The sequence below is a fragment of the Oratosquilla oratoria genome, chromosome 11 (assembly GCF_046742065.1).
Source record: "Oratosquilla oratoria isolate Oo_2021 chromosome 11, ASM4674206v1, whole genome shotgun sequence".
NCBI lineage: Eukaryota > Metazoa > Arthropoda > Malacostraca > Stomatopoda > Squillidae > Oratosquilla > Oratosquilla oratoria.
The window spans coordinates 49,421,377-49,437,861 of NC_134787.1; the positions used below are offsets into that span (position 1 = coordinate 49,421,377).

Sequence of the window (16,485 nt, forward strand, 5' to 3'; positions counted from 1 at the left end):
GAGGGAAGCCATTTTCTATGGCCATTTTCTATGCGGCGAAACCACAACAATACTGGAACCAGATTCCATACTTACAGTGAAGGGTAGGATACCCGGTGGCGGTTAAGGGAATAATACAGGGAATGGAGAAGCACTTAAAATTCCAGGACACAGGATGGCGTAGGGAAAACCCCGATGAAATTGAAGGACGACGAACTCCTTAGCGTCCTTAGAGTGAGCTGGCGACAATCGAAGCGGATTGCTTGATTTTCGGCACCGACGTAAACATGGAGAGATGTTAACGCGGTCACTACTGCGAAGAGAATGGTTATAGTGTGCGAGACTTGTGGTGGAGGGCAAGGGCCCCCCCCCTTGCCCCAATGGGGCCCCTTACTGAGGATAAGCGTTGCCCAGACCCACAGAGTGAGGATTTTAATTTCGCAGTAGAAATATTCGCGCTACGCGAGAGTATCCTAGTGTAAGGAGTACCGAAGAGTTTGTATTCTTCGGAACAAAATGTGGGGGATAGAACTGAGCCGTTCTTAATGTTTCTGATGTGCGATGATTGGCCATTATATGACACATGAGCATTCCTGCCTGCCAGATAATTGGCCAGCCATCTTTTGGTGTTATTGTGCATGTCTGTGTTATATATTTTATTTGTTAGGTTGTGGCGGGGGATAGCATCAAAAGCTTTACTAATGTCCAATGTTATAAGAAGTGTTCTGTGGTGGGGCCTATCTGAATTGATGCCATCTAAAATTCTTTGTGTGAGGTTTGTCAGAAGAGTGTTTGTGGAGTGTAGTGGCCTAAAACCGTGTTGTGAGTCAGCAAGGGGAATATATGGTGTGACAAGTTTAAGTATTAGGCGTTCAATAACTTTAGAGGGGGTGCAGAGAAGTGTGATTGGGCGGTGCGATGTTGGGATTGTTGGGTCTTTGTTCGGTTTTGGAATGGTGATTATTTTACCATGCTTCCAGATGTCGGGTATAGTGTTGTGTGAATAGCTGTAGTTTGCAATGTTTGTGAGTGCGTGTATACCTTGTGGTCCAATGTGGTTTAGGTGGATGTTGCTTATGTTATCAGGGCCACAGGCAGATGAGTGCTTGAGATTATGCATTATGAGTTTTGTCTGACTGTCTATGAAGGGTGTATAGTCTGAGTCTGTGGGGAAGTCTTTCTTACGTCGAATGGTGCGTCGGTCGTCAGGGTGAGATGTAAGATGGCTCGTCTGTGCAAAATGACGTATGAGTGCGTTTGCTTGTTGTCTGTTTGAGGGTAGATTATCTGTTGTTGTGATTATTGCTGCGTGAGAGCATGTAGTGTTAGTGTTGGATAGTGTGATGCTGTTGAGTGTTTTGTACAATTTGCTGGTGTTTGTTTTGTGATCAAGTGTATTGATAAAGTTTTGCCAATTTTGTGTTTTTTGTTCATGTATTTTATTATCAATCACAGTGTTTAGTGTTTGTATTTGGTCTGCTATGTTTTGAGGGAGAGGTGTGGGGGTATCGTGTTTAAGTGTGTCACGTTGTCTGATGAGGCCTTGGATTTCTGGTGTGAAGTTGGGGTTGTGTGATTTTCTGTTGCCTCTAGGATGTATCTCTTGTCTGCGTTTTGTATGATTGTATTAAAAGCGTGCACAGCATTGTTTATGTTTGTGATTGGTGTACTGTTAAGTGTTTCAAAATGTTGTTCTGTCTCTTCAGTAAAAGCTTCCCAGTTAGCTCTCTTGTAATTGGTGTAAGTGTGTCTGTGGCCAGCTGGGGTGCATCTTGTTTTGGTGGTGATGATGATTGGAAGGTGGTCAGAGCCAAGGGCTCCGACCACTCTCCATGATGTTGTTGGGGTTAGGCAGGGGGAGCAAAAGGTGATATCAGGAGAGGAGGGAGTGTAGAGGGCTTGGTATGGGATATGTGTATGATTATGCGTGTTGTTCATGATAGTCAATGAGTCGAATTGAGTCTCTATATCAAGCCCTCTGTCTGTGTCAGGGTTGTCGACATACCAGGCAGACGACTTGGCGTTGAAGTCACCACCCATGATCAGGTTGGGGATTGAGGTTAGTTGGCTAAGTTGAGGTCTGAAGGTGTTTGGAACTGTGGAGGATGATTGGGGGGGAATGTACATGTTAACTATTGTCAGTGTTGAATTGTTGCCTGTGCGGATTCGAATGGATTGGGTTTCTGTTGTGTTATCTGTGGTAGGGAGGAGAATTTTGGTTGTGGCACTTGTGTCCACAAAACAGATGGAGTGGTGGATCAGGGTGATGAGTCCACCACCATTGCCGTCAGTCCGGTCTTGTCTGATAGTGGTGTAATTATGAAATGATGGTGTTTTGTGTGAGTGTCTTAGTTTTGTTTCTTGTAAAATCGCAATGTGTATGTTGTGTTGTTTAAGAAAGTGTTCAAGTTCATGTTTTTTAGTGTTAATACCGTCAATGTTGTGTTGTAATATGTTGATGTTGTGTGTTTTGTATGTGTTGTATGTTGCCATTTGGGGTTGAGGTTGGGGTGGTAGTGGGGAAGGTGTAGGATCTGGGTCAGAGGGGGGGAAAGGAGAGATCGGGGACAAAGGAAGGGGAGTACTAATGGGGGGTAAGGGCAAAGGGAAATTGGGAGTGGGTAAGGGTGTTGGCTGTGGTTGGGGAGGTGGGAGTGGGGTTACTGGAGGGCAGGTAGAACATGTCCAAGTGTTTGTGTATTGGTTTGTGTCAGCAAGTGTTGTACAAGTGAGGTGGGCCCAGTTTTTGCACATATTGCACTGAACTGAGCCCTTTGTCTGTCTGCTCAAAGTAATGGGTTTAGAGCATGTTGGGCATGTGTATTTTGTGGTGGGCCCAGGATTGCTCTCTACATCTCCGGCTAAAAGTAGAAGAAGAGGGGTGATCGCCGGAAAATCACCCCTCAGTGCAGAAAAAACGTAACATTGTATGTTGGAAAAAAGGATTGTGGTACTCCCCCAGGTAGGCATAGCTCCTCCTTGGGGATCGGTGCCATCTGCGTAGAGCTGATGGCCAGGGGTGGTTGCTGCTGATTGGCCCCCAACTCTTGGGGTTGGGGGGTGGTCCCACGACGTAGACGTTGCAGCTCCAGGACCAGGTCACCTTTGATCACCCGGCTCTTCCTACGGTGGGTGTTATGCATACTGCGGGATTCCTGAGTAGAAGAGACTAAGGGGCTCTTTGTCTTTGAACCCGGGTTCTTTGTCCGTGCCGGCGTCGAGTTTCCGGGATGGGTCGGGGGCAAGCCGCAAGCGACAATTAACACATGAACAAGTATACTAGCCATCATACAAATTACCTGCTTGGGCCTTAGGGTGTGTGTGTATAAATTCTATTTTATTCTATCAATATACATATGCTCATTGGACAAGCAGATTAGGGCATTGTTACTTGTGGTAAAGGTCAAAGGAATGGTGGTTTAAACCCTTCATTCACTCTTGTAATTTGCACTCCCTTCACTGCTCAACACTTTCCACATACAGTCCTCTTCATCCCATCCATCCATCTCATACAATGGACTTTGCTATGGACTCAAAACTGCCACTAAAGAATACAACATCCTACACTGCTTTACTCTTACCCTACCCAAACAGCAAAATATACCTCTTCCCCGAGAGATTTGTGGGCCAATCTGATAGCTGTTGCCAGTTACCTGGAAGCAGTGCATCTCCAACTTGAAAAACAGACAACAGACTGACTGCACCCATCCAACATTTTTACCTGTAGTCTGAGGGTTTGCATTGTAGATCCTGAGTGAGCCATCCTCACACAGAAGTATAAGAGTAGTTTTGGCCTCATGCCCTGCAGAGAGTGAATGTCGCAGGGCCACTAAGTCAGTCATCTTGCTCTTTGCAGGCACTACACGAATCTCTTGTACCTGGATGCTATCTGGCTTTATCATTAGGATGACTGGGTAATTACCTGTACAGAATTAACAGGAAGACTGTCAATGGTGGCACAAAATGATATAAAGCACAATTTTTTCTTTCTTTGTCATCAACAATGAGCTACATTAATGCTATAATGAGTAATGCCTTGAGATTGGCTGGCTATAAACCTTCATGGGGTAGGAGAAAAGTGAGGTGGTGGTGAAGGAGGATGAGGGATGATGTGGATGAAGGCATGAGGAAGGAGGCAGAGGAAGGAGGAGGAGGAGGAGGAGGGAAGATGTGGAGACAGGCAGGAGGAAGGAGGAGGCAGGAGGAAGGAGGAGGCAGGAGGAAGGAGGAGGCAGGAGGAAGGAAGGAGGAGGAGAGGAAGGAGGAGGCAGGAGGAAGAGGAGGAAGGGGAAGTGGATGAGGATGGGGAAGAGGAGGAAGGGGAAGTGGATGAGGATGGGGAAGAGGAGGACGGGGAAGAAAGAGGGAAGAGGAGGAAGGGGAAGTGGATGAGGAAGGGGAAGTGGATGAGGATGGGGAAGAGGAGGAAGGGGAAGAAAGAGGGAAGAGGAGGAAGGGGAAGTGGATGAGGATGGGGAAGAGGAGGAAGGGGAAGAAAGAGGGAAGAGGAGGAAGGGGAAGTGGATGAGGATGGGGAAGAGGAGGAAGGGGAAGAAAGAGGGAAGAGGAGGAAGGGGAAGAAAGAGGGAAGAGGAGGAAGGGGAAGAAAGAGGGAAGAGGAGGAAGGGGAAGAAAGAGGAAGAAACTCCCACAGTGGATATTGTGGTATGCTTCTGAACCCACACTTTGTCTATTTAAACAACAAAAAAGCTGCAGGAACTTACTTCCAAGTGCTAAACAGGATATAAGTCCAGGATGTCCAGGAACTTCTGACCACTGACACAAGGACTGAAGGGTCACCTTACCCCCTGAACCATTTCCACCCTTCAGGGTAACAAGGAACAGTGTTTCTACCCTCTCCATATCACCTGTACAAGAAGAACATTGAAAGTAACAAAATCAACCATCTTGAATTAAATTCATGACATGCAATTCTTAGTTCTGAGACATGGGCAAAGCTAAGACTTCAAATATTTGCACCTATGACTACTGTACCATTTGCTTTTAATATTCACATGACATTACAATTATTATTCTAGTGTTGTAACAACTTGAGATCTTATGCCTTGATCAAATTCATTGCCTTTGCCATATGTGACTTGATAGCAGCAAAAGGAGAAGCAATCACAAGTAGTGATTATATTTGAACACATGTCCATATATACTACAAATTTGCTCACCTATTGAAGTAACTGGAGCTATGAAGTTCTTGCCCTGTGCATAGCTGAACATGAGAAGCTGAAGGTTGTGCGAGTAGAAGATGGACACACCTCCACCACCAATTTGGCCATTAGAGTCCTGTAATGGATTCAAATGAAATCTCTCAAAAATATATAAATATCCCCCTGATATAACCACACGATGAGACTACTTTATTTGAAAAAGTGAATATGCAGGATTAAAACTAACTACCTTGAGGTCACTGTGCTGTATGTGGAGAACATTAGTTACGTAGAATGGTCCATGCCTTGCTGAGCTTTCTTCACTAAGTACCTGAGTGTATATATAGCCAGAAGATGCCATGACCACTAGACTGCAGCTTCCATCCTGAAAGTAACGAGAAGTTTATACAGCTCCATATACACATACACTAAGACCATAACACCCTTTTGGGGTTCTCAATGCATACACTTAAAAAGTATCATTCATATTACCACTCCCATCTCAGTCCTTGGGGATGAAGGGTTGCCTTTCCTGCATCTACATTGAATTGGATAATACAGTGCAGTATGGCAAAGCACATCTGCTGCCAAGCTTGACTACCAAACCTGGTTTACCTTCAGAGCTTCTCCATGTAACAACCTCCCTCCCCATCCACTTATCTACATAGCAGTTGTGAGGAATCCTTTTGGTAATGTAACCTCTCTCCATACATTCAATCTTTTGTACTCTCTTCTGGTCAACTGCCTCATCCATCTATCATATTTTTGGTCCTTCTCTTGAGCTTACTCCACTCACTTCTGCTTTCACTCTTCTCTATGCTAGTCATTCATTGTCCATTCTTTCCATATGCCCACACCACCTCAACACTGGTTTACCACCTAACAGCTTTTCTATTTTTGTTCTTTACTTCACCTCCACATTTCCCACTATCCATTCTTGGAACACCAGTCACACTTCTCAAACATATCAATTACATTGTCTATTCTTTTCAGATCCTTTTCCATTACAAGTCTCTGCTATATATAGTACCATGGACCACTCCTACATACAGCCTCTTTGCACTCCTTCCCAAATACTCGTTACTTATCACACTTTTCACTCCACCCACATATTTACTTGCTTTCTTTACTCTGTAACCCACCACATCCACTCTTCCATGACCCCAGATGGTTAAAATTCCATTTCCTCAAGCATCTTACCATTTACAGTTACCATCAACCTGCCACAAAAATGCATTGTTTGCACATACGTATAACTATACTTTAGCCCACATTAACTTGTAACTGTTCTAGCATATTTGCATTCAGGACATCATCCAACTCTATGACAGTATCAGCACAGAATAGGCCTGGCCACAGAATAGGCATGGCCACAGAAACTGCACAAGATGCAACAATTACAGAGAAGATGCCAAACACCACTTCCTACACTGCTCCACACTAACAATTCCTAGATAACAACTGGTAGCCGTTACCAGGGGGGGGCCACAAGGTGACTGCTCCCTCTTTGGGAGGGATAGCCAAACTAAAGCACATCCCCACTAAATGCACATTAATACCCCTGGGTAAATGCAAGTATATGTAAACAATTATGTTTATCAACTAAATGTACTGACCCATGCCTTTCTAGTTATTAAGTGCTACATAAAAACATGAATTTGTTTCTGTCTATACTACTATAACAGCACCACTTCTCTTACCTGACTGCAAACAAAGCAGGCATCCTTTATCTTGCCTGAAGGCAACAAGAAATAATATTGTGGTGATAAGGAGTCCAAACTGAGGTCATATATTTTGACAAAGTCAGCTGTGATTAGAGCCAACTGTGTCTGCTGTCCTGGAAGCCAGAGGGCTTTGATGATGTAGTTTCCAGATTCCAGCTGTGGGTGAAGAACCAGGTGGTCGGCCACACTGCCTGTGCTCGAGAAGGTCAAGACATGACAATCCTGAAAAGAAAAACATGAAAGATTTTTTTTTTATTCTTTCATTATACATCATACATACATAACCAAGGCTTTTTCCCCCTTACAAGGGAGGCAGCCAAAAAGGAAAAGGCATAAAATCATTCCCACCCATTCCATCCCTGAATACACTCCACACCCCTCCACCCTCCCTCTCATCTTAGCACCTCCTGGATGACGGGTCATCTCTGCACCTTGTCCACTGCCCTGGGTCAGAAGCAGTGTCGCAAGACACAGCACATCCACAGCAAGGCTGCTTCATTAAATCGGCGACCCCACCTCTCCATCCCCCCATGCATAAAGGAGAAGACGGGGAGAAATCCCTTCGCGCTGCGTTAAAATTTGCTCACACATACTACCTCACCCCCCATCCCCCTGCTCATTCCACCTCATGCATCACATCATCCATATACAACCATTCTCCATTCACCCGTCTTCTGTCCTCTCCCGTCCTTCCTCAACAGACATTCCCCTCTTCCCCAAAGCCCCCTTCACCCCATCCATCCACCTCATCCTAGGACGTCCCTTCATGTTCACTCCCTCCACATCTGCCTTCCACACCTCTTTTACTAGTCTTTCTTCACCCATTCTTTCCATGTGTCCAAATCATCCTAATACTCTTTCATGAACCCTATCTCCCAACTCCCTTTCCACCCCTGTTCTCCTCCTCACCTCCTCATTTCTCACTCTATCTAGCCTAGTAACCCCCATCATACTTCTCAGACACCTCATCTCAAACACATTCAAACTCCTTCTCTCTTCCTCTTTTATGTTCCATGTTTCTGCCCCATACAGTGCTGTTGGCACAATCACTCCTTCATATAGTCTCCTCTTAGCATCCATTCCCAAATGTCTATTCCTCATTACACTCTTTAATCCACCAAGGCATTTACTCGCTTCTCTCAATCTACATTCTACCTCCACCTTCACTCCACCTTTTCCTGCCACATTTGCACCCAAGTATCTAAAACTATCTACTTCCTCCAGTCGCTCTTCCTTAATGCTCACTTCCACCCCTTGTACATCTCATCACCTTACTTTTACCCACATTTATCTTCAGCTTTCTTCTATCACATACTCTCCCAAACTCTGTCACCAACTTCCTCAATCCCTTATCTGATCCTGCCACAAGCGCATTGTCGTCTGCAAACAACAGCTGGCTCACCTCCCACTTTTCTCTATTTTCTTTAACTATCTCCAATCCCTGACCCACTACCCTTGCATTTACCTCTCGCACTACCCCATCCATGTATAAGTTGAACAGCCAGGGCGACATAACGCATCCTTGACGAAGTCCCACCTTTACCTCGAACCACTCGCTCTCTCCATTTCTAATCCTGACACAAGCTCTACTACTCTCATAAAAACCCTTGACAGCTCCTAGAAGCTTTCCTCCTATCCCATATATCCTCAAAACCTCCCACAGTGCCTTTCTTACAACAGATTAATTTTCCTTTTAATTCTATCTTGGCTGGTCCACCCCTGCCTTATAAGGAACAGACTTTTATTATGTGTGTATGTATTTTATGGAGCTGCCTAGTGTAGGCTTTATGGTCTCTTGCAGCCTCCTTCATTCTTATGTTCTTATGTTTACCTTCTATATACTACCTCCTGTGTAAGGGGGAAAAAGCCTTTGGTATATGTATGTATGTATATATATTAATAGGCTTCTTCCTCTTTTAAAGGGAGGTAGCCTGCCAAGGCATGCACCCATTCCCATTTGTCACCCATTTCCTTTTTATCTTAGCTCCTTGTAGATGAAGGGTCATCCCTGTCCCCTGGCCACTGCCTGGGTCAGAAGCAATGCAACAAGTATTTTATCTTAAATTATCAATTTTCCTTTTTATTCCACCTTTTAATTAACATACTATACCATTGTAAGGATAAATCTTAATCTTTTATTAAGATGGTGGCATTCTTTATAGAACCTGGTGTTGCTTATTCCAAAAGCCCCAATACTGCAGAAATATATACCTGGCACTAACATTACTCAACACATCCAAAATGTTTTCATTAACCAATAACTAGTACAAAAACCTACAATACATTACCTTCAATCCACATACAGCCAAAAAGTCATCATTGGCTGCATTGGCTGTGATGGAAAGCACCGTGAATGGCACTGGTGCCGATGACAGGCGGGTGAGTGTCAGTTTACGTTTGGCTGAGTCATGCTGCTTAAGGAGGGAGGACAACTGAAGAACTGTGATTTTTCCTTTCTCATGTGACACAGCTAAGTGCTGTCGTTTACTGCCTGGGGAAGTGAGGCAGCACATGGCAACACGACGAATCATGTGAGCGGATACAAGCTGACGGATGGTCTGCCCTTGGTCACCAGAATAGTTGAGACGTACATTTTCGAAGGCCCCTTCCTGGGACCCTACAGTAGCAACCATCAGGTGCTCACTCTGTTCTATATTCTGTAGACAGAAAAGTAAAAAATGAAAAGATAATACTAACAACAACAAGCCATAATTCTGGATGAAAACTTATAATCTATTCAGCTTTGGGGAGGGCTGTAAAATAAAATGACTTCACGCAAGGAAGATCACATTCAGTCTAATGAAATTAGCTAACATCTTCCCAAGGAAAATTCTAAAATGTAACCTGAAATTAGTTTGGAACCATTTCTAAAATGTAATTTTTGCAGGAAAATTAATTTTTCCCTGATACAAACCTGAGGTACTCCTTACCCAAGGATACGCGGCGAGTTTCTACCGCTAACACTGTGTGCTTGAAAACACCTCATTCCGAGGGTCTGGGAAACCATTATCTTCAGTAAGGGGCCCTCCTGGGGCAAGGGGGCCCCCCCCTCCCCCCACAAGGGTAGGAGGGTAGAAGCTCCATTGTCTGAGCCAGGTATGAAATTAGTCACGAGGGTTGACAAGCCAGGGAGAAGGAACTACTAGCGGGGTGGATGAGGAGGGCCATTAGAGGTAAGGAGTACCTCAGGTTTGTATCAGGGAAAAATTAATTTTCCTGCGAAAATTACATTTGTTCCGAAGAATACAAACTCTTCGGTACTCCTTACCCAAGGAGACTTGGACTTAAGGGGGAAAGAAGTATTTATCTAGCCTGGGAAACCCTCGTAAGGAGAAAATGTAGAGTGCTAAGATCTACGTTGACCAGACCCTTATACATTCCCCGAAACTGTGAAGGGCACCTGGATCTGTTCCCAGAGTGGAGACAGACAGGGCATACTCACTTAGTACCCCTTGCAGGGCTCGAACTGATTCCCTTGGAATGCTTGAGAGCCCTCGGTGAGGTAAGGGAATGTAGGAGTATGAGAAGGACTTGGGATAGGTATCCCCGTGGTTGCCGATCCAGAACTTGGATGAGGCTTCAGGGTTGGCTGTGTGCCATTGGTACGGGGTATGTTATCTCAGGACTTCTTGGGCGGCCACTATGGGGCCCAGAGAGAAGGTCCCTAAGGATTCCCACATGACATCTTTGAGGTAAAAGGAAGTGAACGTAGTCTGGGACTTCCATATACCTGCTTGAAGGACCTGGTTGACTGACCGATTCTTTCGGAAGACTAGGGAGGGCCCTATTGCCCTGAGGTCATGAGCTTTTGCTCCAGGGTAATCCGTGGGGCTCGAGGCGTAGGCCCTGGATGACTTCCTTGATCCAGTAAGAAATGGAAGTCTTAGTGACGGGCTTGGGTGTACCCCTGGTAGAGACGAACAGTCTTGGCAAGTCTGGTCTAAGATGCTTCGTCCTCTTGAGGTAGGTCCGGATAGCACGTACCGGGCATAGGACCATTTCCGCATGTTCGCCCCCTACAAAGTCGTCCAAGGAAGGAATACTAAAGGACCAGAATCTAGGGTCGGCTTTGGCCGGATCCTGGTTTTTGGCAATGAATTGGGGCAGAAAAGTGAAGGAGACCTCTTGCCATCCTTTCGAGTGGGCGACTCGATAAGAGATGGCATGCAACTCCCCGACCCTCTTGGAAGACGCCAGGGCCAAGAGAAAAACTGTCTTCAAGGTGAGGTCCTTGAAATTAGCATCTCGGAGGGGTTCGTAAGGGGGGCCCCGCAGAGCGTTGAGGACTAATGCCACATCCCATGGAGGAGAAGTGATCTCCCTGGGGGGGCATGATTTTCTGAAATGTCTGAAGAGCATGGAAATTTCTGGAGACAGGGCTAGATCCATGCCCTTCAGAGAAAACACCTGATTAAGAGCTGCCCTATAGCCCTGCACTGCCGAGAGGGAGATCTTCTTGGACTTCCGGAGGAAGTGGAAGAAGGAGGCAATCAGAGAAATGGTGGCTTGCTCTGGGGCTATTGCTCGGGAGTGGCACCATTCTGCAAAAGCATTCCACTTCCCTTGATAAAGGGTAGCTGAGGAAGAGCGAATAGGGGAGGACATGTCTTCTGCCACTTCTTTGGGGAAACCCTTCTCTAGGAGGATCCGGACCATAGTCTGAATGCGTGAAGTGCCAGGGCTGACGGGTTCTTGTGCCAGGCCCCGTTGACTGGTTGATGTAGAAGGTCGGCTCTTCCCTGAAGGGCCAGGGGCTCCTCCACTGCTAGCTCGAGGGCGTCTGGAAACCATGGGGCTTCCGGCCACCAGGGAGCGATCAAAGTCATCCGAAGGTTGGATGCGGTTCATACTCTCTGGAGCACCTTCTGGAGCAAGGGAAACGGTGGGAAAGCGTAGGTGTCGAGGTTGTCCCAGCTTTGCAGAAGAGCATCCTCTCCCGCTGCCAGCGGATCCGGGAGAGGGCTGAAATACACCGGGAGCTGGTGGTTCTATCTGGTGGCGAAAAGGTCCACCAGAGGGGAGCCCCATTTGTTGATGAGGAAGGTCACCACTTCCGGATGGAGGGACCACTCCGTGCTGATTACCTGACTCCTTCTGCTGAGGTGGTCCGCCCAGACATTCTTCTTCCCTGGGATGTAGCGAGCTCTGAGTGCCACTTGGAGGTTCTCGGCTAATAGGAGGATCTCCATAGTGAGATGGCAGAGGTCCTGGGAGACTGTGCCACCCTGCTTGTTCAGGTAGGCTACTACCGAGGAATTGTCCGACATGATGCCCACAACTTTCCCAGAGATTTGACGGAGAGCCACCAGTACCGCTTTCAATTCTAGCCAGTTGATATGGGCTGTCCGCTCGACCGTGGACCAGGAACCGCTGACGTGATCGTCGTTGAGGTGGGCCCCCCCAGCCCTCCTTGGAGGCGTTGGAGAAGAGGACTTCGGGGGGAGATGGGCCGAGGGGCATCCTCACGAGCAGGTTGCACGGGTCCTTCCACCAGAGAAGAGAATGCTTGACCTCTCCAGTAAGGGTGATGTGTTGACGGGTGTTTCCCCTTAGCGGGGACCACTGGGACTTGAGGAGCCACTGTAGGGGTCGCATTCTCAGTCTGCTCCTGGGTATTAACCTCTTGACGGAGGCCATGTGGCCCAGGAGGACTTGGCACTGTTTGGCCGTGAGGAAGCACTTCCAAGCGGCAGGATGGCGGCGATGCAGGACGCTCCACACAAAGGACGCCGTTGGAAGGGTGTAGAAGGCCGAAGCAGAGTGCCTTCCTTTCGTCACAATCGAACGAGGCTGGGTTTGACGCAGGAAATTAATTTTGCCCTGATACAAACAAAGCCCAGCACTTGCACAAGCACGAGAGCGGGGAATACTGTCCCCCAACTGAGCCGGACTGTGAGAGATGTTGACTCGATCGCTACCGCTTAGACAATGGAGCTTCTACCCTCCTACCCTTGTGGGGGGAGGGGAGGCCCCCTTGCCCCAGGAGGGCCCCTTACTGAGGATAATGGTTGCCCAGACCCTCGGAGTGAGGTGTTTTCAAGCACACACAGTGTTAGCGGTAGAAACTCGCCGCGTATCCTTGGGTAAGGAGTACCGAAGAGTTTGTATTCTTCGGAACAATTAGGAGGGAACAATATACAGGCCATTGCCCCAAACAACATGAATTCCAAACATTCCACTCACCTTAGTACTTGTGTGGACTTGGTGAAGAGCATGGAGAGCTCTCTGGTAACTTCCAACAGCACTTGTCTCTGTAGATGTCTTTTCAATGGTTGGCATAAGTTCCCTAAGCAGATCTAGAACAGTTGCAGCCACATCACTACAGCTGACTTCTGCTATGAGCAGATCACGTACACTCTCTGTAATGGAAAGAAAAAGTTTTATGTGCACAATGTACAAATTTCAAGTGCTACAAAGATGTCCTTAAGCATGCTACCTTTATTTATTCATTATATACATACCAAAGGCCCTTTCTTCCTTTCAATGGGGATGGCCAATCTAAAATACACATCCACACCAACATCACACACATTACTCCCCCACCCTACCAACATTACCCATTCTCCAAGGACAGTAGTACAAGATATCAGGATGAAAGGCAATGATTTGTTAAGACCTTCAAGGGCTAGTACTACTGCAATGTTCCTTATCTAGGATATATAAAATGACAATGGATGGTATTACAACCCCTATCACACTTACAGACAATACAATGATCACAAGAAGAGTGAGACAAGGACCAAGGTTGTTGCAAAAAATTTAGACAATATATGCTTGGAGTCAATGGAAATTTATGAAAAAACCCGGAGACACTAATCCACCCTAGATTGGAATATGCTGCAGTGGTATGGTCGCCAGATAAAGTGATAGATATGAAGTAATAAATATTGACAGAATACAAATATCAACATCCAAAAATATTTCCAGCCTTGCAGGCAAGTTGTAAAAGGACACCAGAAGCACTAGACCTGTCATTGTATTAGGATTAGAGGGGATTTGACTGAAGTGCTCAAAACACTGAAGGGGATGGAGAACAATGACAAAAAGATTTTGATTTAAGATAGGAGGGCATCCTGAGGTCATGGGAACAAATGAATACCACATGCCTTAGGAATATGAAAAACAATTTTCAATCCAGAAGCATAAACTCCTGGAATAACCTAGACCAGTGTTCCTTGACCTGGTGCACTGGAAAGACATGTTCCTTGCAGTTATAGAGTAGCTCTAGTCTGTAAGGTTATATTGCTGGACTGCCTAAACCTGACTCCTGGGGGGGGGGGGTGCCATGGTCAGAATTTGTTTAAGACTAGCCTTGATGATGTAGCCCATATTGGAACCACACATTAATATAAAACAAGGTACAATAAACAAGAACAAGAGACAGTATCCTACAAGCATTGCTCCCTTCCTGTATGCAAAAACAATTAGGTGAGTATGCATGCATGCACATGCACACCCACACACACACATTGAAAACAAGACATTCTTACCTAACTGTTTTGCCAAGGCCTGTCTCTGCTTTTGGGTATCATCACGAGGTTTGTCCTGCAATTACATAATAAATATGAAAACAGCCTCCCACAAACACATGATGCTAAAGGAAAGAAATGTCTTCCTCTTCACTTTCCTATACAATGAGTAGATAAAACAGTCCCATATTTCCCTTCCCTTTAGCTTTTAGATGCTTGAAAATCTATGGATGATTCCTAAATTTAGAAGCCATTTCATGAGTGATGTCTTTATCATTAACAATTACTAAATAACAGACCTGTAGCCCTTGTGTAGGTGAAGATGGACGTCTCCGAAGGGATGAGGGTAAGAGAGGTTCAACACCGAAGGGTGCTGGACCACTAGATGAGCCTCCTCCATCTTCATAAGAGGCAGGACTTCTCTTGACTAGGGCCTGCACATTGGTTTGGATATGATCATTCAGACAAGGTAAACCAAACTTCATAATCATTGATACTTTGGTTTATCAACCTTTAGTGAATCTAATATAATCATAAAACTAAAATCAAACAAAATATCTTGACTGGATTTTTGAGTAACTATTATATTTGCATCGACCAACAAAATTTTGGTACATAGAAATCAAATGTGGCCATACATAGCCTTAATTTTCCATGGATATATGCACTGTTTATTTTTCAACATCATGACATACTCCAATGTTCTGACAAAAATTTCGAATATCTGGTGTAGTGTGGCAGTGTGTGTATGTGACTGAGTCAGTGTGTGAGTGCGTGTATAGTGTGCATGCAAATGTGTGAGAGAACGAGAGAGAGATATCCCTTGAAATGAAGAGGGTCTTTGGGAGGATCTGAGGGTAACTCTTGAGATGAATGAAACAGTCTGTACCTTGCCAGAACATGAATAAAATATGTCACTGTGTTGAAAGGGCCAAGAACACTCCAGAGACTCACCTGACATGTACCATCTTCCTTGGCTCCACAATCACAGAAAAAGGATCCAAACTTTGCATACGTGACATCATGACCACGGTGACACACACGGGCACACACAGTACAAACTCCTACACCATCAACCATGCGGCAGGTGTGGCAATGGTACCAATGCTGATTCATGAACTCCTTCTGAGTGGTAGTGAAAGTGCAAAGCTTGTTGCACATACTGTCCTCATCCTGTGAGATGTACAAAATAACATGTAACAACCTGTACAATTAAAAATGTTTAGAGCTTCAAGAAAAAATGTAGTTTATACATTTGCCATGGAACTATTAGTCTTCTACTGAACTGCTCACCCTATTCTGACCATTTTGCTTTATTCTATATCTTTTTGTTTACAAGTTCACTTCTTTCTGCAAGTTCTATGGAGGACTAATGGGATTGATGAAAGTTAACGACTAACACAACTCAAGCTTACCGAGTCTTCTCCTCCACTGTCCTCATCCTCTTGGGTTAATTCGTCAACCCAATCAGAATCTGTGTCTGCAGTGAGATCAGGTTCATTGGGTGGAGAGGTAATGCCACTACGATAAGACACTGCCCACCTTTCACTTGTCATCTGCAAATGGGAAAATTTTATGATTAACAAGTGGGGAATAAAAATAGACTTTGGACTAATAATCTCTGGGTAAAATAATGTGCTTATCATTTTCATATGCTGCTCTAAGGAAAGGATTTGGGTTTCTGTGTGTATATGATTTACTGGGGTGATTTTAGTGCAATTATTTTTCTGAATGTTTTGTTTTGTGCGGTTTGTATGGTGTGTTTTCTTGACTATATGGAAACACACTTTGGAGGAATGGTCGTGCATGTTTCTTATGAACTGTTAGTACTCATCAATGTCCTTTTCTGCTAACCAAAAACCTGTGCTTGCTACTAAACTAGTAGATTTACTTTTTTGTTTTAACTATCAGGTCCATATTAAATGGGCTGAAGGACATTTGCATATCAAAAGTATGGCCTACGCTTTTAGGGTCATTGTCATATGGAAAAAGCTGGACATTAAATCTTATTATTGGATATTTGTTTCATGGCTGTCTGGGATGAGAGGGAAGGTTTGTATTCTGGTCTATTTCAGCTACTCTGCTAGTATGTCTAATTTTAATTTTTCTCAGCAGTGTAGTTACCACACTTATAATAATGTACACTGAGAA

At 45.2% G+C, this 16,485-nt stretch overlaps 1 protein-coding gene across 6 annotated transcripts in view; it reads right to left on the reverse strand.

The window, feature by feature from the left end:
* Positions 1-16,485, reverse strand: part of poe (E3 ubiquitin-protein ligase-like protein poe) — a 160,160-nt gene that overhangs the window by 94,513 nt on the left and 49,162 nt on the right. For all 6 annotated transcript variants that reach the window (XM_076192838.1, XM_076192834.1, XM_076192837.1 and 3 more), the window contains exons 28-38: positions 15,750-15,890; positions 15,289-15,507; positions 14,634-14,768; positions 14,356-14,410; positions 13,049-13,224; positions 9,154-9,522; positions 6,842-7,087; positions 5,392-5,526; positions 5,160-5,277; positions 4,704-4,847; positions 3,701-3,901 (exon numbers count right to left, since the gene is read on the reverse strand). In XM_076192838.1, coding sequence (XP_076048953.1) covers positions 3,701-3,901; positions 4,704-4,847; positions 5,160-5,277; positions 5,392-5,526; positions 6,842-7,087; positions 9,154-9,522; positions 13,049-13,224; positions 14,356-14,410; positions 14,634-14,768; positions 15,289-15,507; positions 15,750-15,890 — 1,939 coding nt within the window. The remainder of the gene's footprint in view (positions 1-3,700; positions 3,902-4,703; positions 4,848-5,159; positions 5,278-5,391; positions 5,527-6,841; positions 7,088-9,153; positions 9,523-13,048; positions 13,225-14,355; positions 14,411-14,633; positions 14,769-15,288; positions 15,508-15,749; positions 15,891-16,485) is intronic.